The sequence below is a fragment of the Acanthisitta chloris genome, unplaced genomic scaffold (genome assembly GCF_000695815.1).
Source record: "Acanthisitta chloris isolate BGI_N310 unplaced genomic scaffold, ASM69581v1 scaffold509, whole genome shotgun sequence".
In the NCBI taxonomy this organism is placed as follows: Eukaryota; Metazoa; Chordata; class Aves; order Passeriformes; family Acanthisittidae; genus Acanthisitta; species Acanthisitta chloris.
Window position 1 is genome coordinate 31890 of NW_008689599.1, and position 4425 is coordinate 36314.

The window sequence follows — 4425 nt, forward strand, 5'->3', positions numbered from 1 at the left end:
ATGGCTGTGTCACACCAGTTAGTCACAGGAAGATCTTTATGCTTCTGGAAAACTAATTTTATAAATAAGTTTCTCAAAGAACTTGTTCTGTTCAGTCTCTGTGAAATACTCCTCTCTCTGAAACCGTACACGAATTGAGTCACTATGAAAAGGATTGTCAGGGCAAAAAGCTGATTGTTTTGAGAAAGACATTGATAAATATCTCTTGGCTTTGTCTCGGCACTGATACCAGGTCCCTTCATATTCATATTAGATGTATGCAAATGCAATAAATGATTTGAAGTGTTGCAGAGACATGGGTCAGTTGTCAAGAATCCCTTGGCTTTCGCATAGAGCATTTATCTATTGTATATATTTGTGCAGAAAAGTAGATACAATATACTCAGTTTGACTAAACTGCAGTTTGATTCTTGGCTCTTCATTTTTGGTCTCCATTACAGAACAAATTTGACTTTGCCTATAGTACATTTGGTATAGAACTGTAATCATACTTCTTCCCAAAGCTGATCATCTGTGGTTGGTTTAGTAATTGTGGGTGGGTGGTTTGTCATGCTATGAGATTCTTGATTAATGCTACCTGGATTGGTAAGTAATGAGCATTTTTGTTTCAAAAGTGGAGAAGTTAGAGTTGTGCGGGGTAGTTTTTAATTTTATATTGCTAACATTAAAGAAAATCATCCTCACCCTCCTGCCCCCTGGTATGTAAAGACAAAGTGAGTTTTAAATCTTTGTGTTAAAATGGGCAAGTTGTGAAAATCTGTGGTTTCTGTTGAGGGGCTCTCTAACAACTGCTTCACTCCTGCAGCTCAAAGGTTGTAATAGTTTTCTGTTCTCCAGAGAGCAATTTGTATTATGCTTTGGTCTTGCTCCAATATGTGGGCTGAGTCTTCAGAGATCTAAAGGTTCCGGGCAAACTCTCTGTTATTCAAAACGTTTCCACCCACGCTCAGGTGCCACAAAGCTGAATCTCATATGCCAGCAGCATGAAGCTAAAGGTTCATCAGCACCTGCTTGTTGGGCAGGCACAGTTGGTAGGTGCTGTGCCTGCAGCATCTCTAATTTCTTCTTAGGTTGCTGGTCGTCATAGGTAAAGATATCTTCAGGACATGTGTTCATTTCCTGCAAGCTGACAGGAAGGAATGCATGTTCTGTTTGATGTCAAGAGTACTTCCCCTTTCCTTTGCTACTCCATTTCATGGGAATGTTTATTTCATGTAGGAGTCGTATTGTGATTCTTGCAACGTTTTGAAATTTATTCTTCCCACATAATTGTTCAGATATTTTTTGTGTGATTTTTCTTTTTTTTTTTTTTTCTTTTTTTTTCCTTTGCCAAGATTAGAGGACTTGCACCTAAAGTTGTTCAGGAGTGTGTTAAATATGGTTTCAATATTTGTTCTACAGAGGCCTTCACCACGAAGAAGTAACAGCCCTGACAAATTTAAACGTCCCACTCCTCCTCCTTCTCCAAACACGCAGACCCCAGTGCAGCCACCTCCGCCACCACCTCCACCACCTGTGCAACCTACGGTCCCATCCGCAGCATCGCAGTCAGCCAATTTTCAACACTCAGTGCATCCCTCCTCTCAGCCTTAGTGCATGTGCTCAGCAGTCTCTATGTCAGAAGTGGACTCATAACACGGAGCAGTTTACTAAAAGCCAAAGGCTTACTTGGCATATTTGGATTTGACTTATTTGCACTGAGGTTATATAGGCTTCACTGTTAATCGTGTTGTAAACGTTTGTATAAAATGCAGCCAGTGTTGTGGGTCTACAACACTAACTTAACAAAGTTTTCCATCAGTGTTTACTTGAACTACATGTATGTCCATTCTCTGGCTGGAACATTTGCTACTCTGTTTGGTAACACGGCATTATGTCGTTTTGCTTGGCTCCAAAGCTTCATTTTCCTGGCTTTTAGGTTTGTAAAATTAAAGGGATACCTTTTTATATTTTTTCATGACAATTTGCAGAAAATGAAAGGCGTGATGGGCTACATGATAAATTCGGAACTATTACAGTGTTTACCAAGCTTATGGAAAATCAGCACTATGTTTCAGTCATTTAAAGTAACAGCTTCTAGTGCAAAAGCGAGTCAGACACCCTAATCAGTGCCCAAGACACAAAACCCTGTTGTATTATGTAGCAAATAAGCTTCATTCAGCACACAGGACACATCCATACTTCTCCTGTTTAAAAGCACCTCAAACATATGGTACAGTCAGAATTTTACACTGAGGGAACTGGCTTGTTGGAGTCTGTGGAATGTACAATTCGTGGACCTTAAGATTTGATGATGTCACTTGACATTCACGTTAACCTGTAAGCTGCCCATGCTATGTGACCTGTCACAATGAACGTCGGTAAGGGTGGTCCTGCTCACAGGTTACTGATAGCTGATTCAAGTGTGCTCTTTGATTATTTTTTTTTTTTTTTTTTTTTGCTGCAGAGGGCGATGTGATTGTAGAGAACAACTGATGATAATTTCTTTCTTGTGAAAATATATTAATTGTGATTCCCCTGAAGCAAAGTTTGAACAGGTATTTGAAATGTTCAAAAGTCTGTTAGAACATAGAGGAATATATATTGGTGTAACAGCCAAAACTTTGTATTGCTTGATAGAAACAGAGTACAAGAAAGTAGCACAACGTGGCACTAATGAATGCATATTTAGCAGCCTAAGCCGGTACAATGTATAAGAAATGTATTATAAATACATTCTTTCCATTCATTTAGCACAATAAATTGGTTTCACTTTGCAGTGGAACAAAGTGTCACTTCTTGATATTGACATCTTAACTCGGTTACATTTTTCCTGAGGTTCCTGTTGAGTACTGAGGTTTATATATTATTGATGATTTTAAGTGGTTTACCTCATCTATATGGATATGTGGGCCATGGAAAATGACAAGAGAATGTTTATTTTATGAGAATATGTATCTGGCTATAATCAGAGCAGAACATGAGTAATTTATCTTCTGTTTACAAAAGTTTGTTTGACATGCCTAATGCTTTCTTAAGGTCATGGTTAAGAAGGAAGTACAGCATTCTGGTAGTATACTAACACTTGTACATAAACCTTCGTGTTTGCCACTCACCTATTCAGTCAGAATTACAAACTGAAAACCTTCATGAAATTAGTGCTCTAAATCAAAGTAGTAAGTTAAAATAATGATGTAAAACATTCCGCTTAAGGCAAACCTAGAATTTCTTCATTGTAGCTATGTAGTTTCAGCTCTGAGAGAATTTAGAGGAATGCATATATTGTCTATTACATTTCTTAAACCAATGTGGGATCAAGTGCATTATCAAATGACATTAGTTATGGTAGTGACTCTTCAGTCAAGTGATTCTCAACACTGTGGCAGACTTCAAATTTGACCAGTGCTCCCATCTGAAAATAATCGACCACAGCAGATGCTCACCTTTCCTTAGAGAAAACTCAGCTGTGAGCATTGTGATTAAACAGAGCTCCTGAATCAGTGCTTGCAGGATTGCCTGTGAGAAAATGACAGGCAGTCCAAGGTGGGACTAAGGTCAAGACAGTTTGATGCTTGTCCTTTTGTAAACATAAGACGAAGCAAAAAAATCTTCTATTTTAAGTAGGATTCCAGCTCAAGTATCCCACTGTTTGACATGGTACTCTCCTTTCTGAAGTGCTTTGAGATTCTTGGACGTATGGCTCTGTGGAGTGTAAGCTCATGGTGGTGGTAGGACAAACATGGGCAAGAGGGGAAGAGCCTTTGTTGGTGTTTTGAGATCTCAGAATGGAAAATAGCCTAGAATGATTTACATTTGAAGTATATTCCAAACCTGAATATGCATAACCCAACTTCAGCTGCTGTTATAAAGTGTCTTAGTGAACTTTCCTTATTACTCCAGTGGAACTGTTACCAGAGGAAAGTAAAGAACTGACAATTGTATACTAAATCTTGAAAGTGTAACAAGGCACTAAATTTGCCTTATTGAACTAAGAACTTTGAAAAGACATTTGCTTGCAATCAGAAGTGTTAAACTCTATTTGTAGACTTTTGGAATAAGATGAGAAATTGTGCACAACCATCTCCTAATAAATGTAAATGGATTTTCAGTTTTCCTTGTGAATGATAGTCATGAATTATGATTCCACAGCTGTGATACTAGCAGATCTCCTATAGACTGGAACAGCTCACTTGGCAGTGAGGTCCAGCTTACTGTGAGGGCTTAAGTGCTCAGTTTGTCTCAGAAACACCTGGGTGGGTTTCTGTCATCCTCATCATCTGTAATGCCTGTCAGTTGCACTCTGCATCCTCACTAGTTGTGTAAGGCCACAAAAACGATTTGAGTATTTCATGATTGTATCCATTACAGCTAAAGATGAAAACAAACAAACAAACAAAAAATCTGTTTTGGCTGTTTCAGCAGTGCTTTCCTGTCTGACAATCAAGC

At 38.5% G+C, this 4425-nt stretch overlaps 1 protein-coding gene across 1 annotated transcript in view; it reads left to right on the forward strand.

Annotated features, from left to right (window-relative positions):
* CCDC6 (coiled-coil domain containing 6) overlaps positions 1–4090 on the forward strand; it is a gene marked incomplete at its 5' end in the record, with an annotated part of 30033 nt that extends 25943 nt beyond the window's left edge. Inside the window, one exon of the mRNA XM_009081465.1 lies at positions 1402–4090. Within this exon, the coding sequence (XP_009079713.1) occupies positions 1402–1593 (192 nt within the window). The remainder of the gene's footprint in view (positions 1–1401) is intronic.
* Positions 4091–4425: the final 335 nt, after the last annotated feature.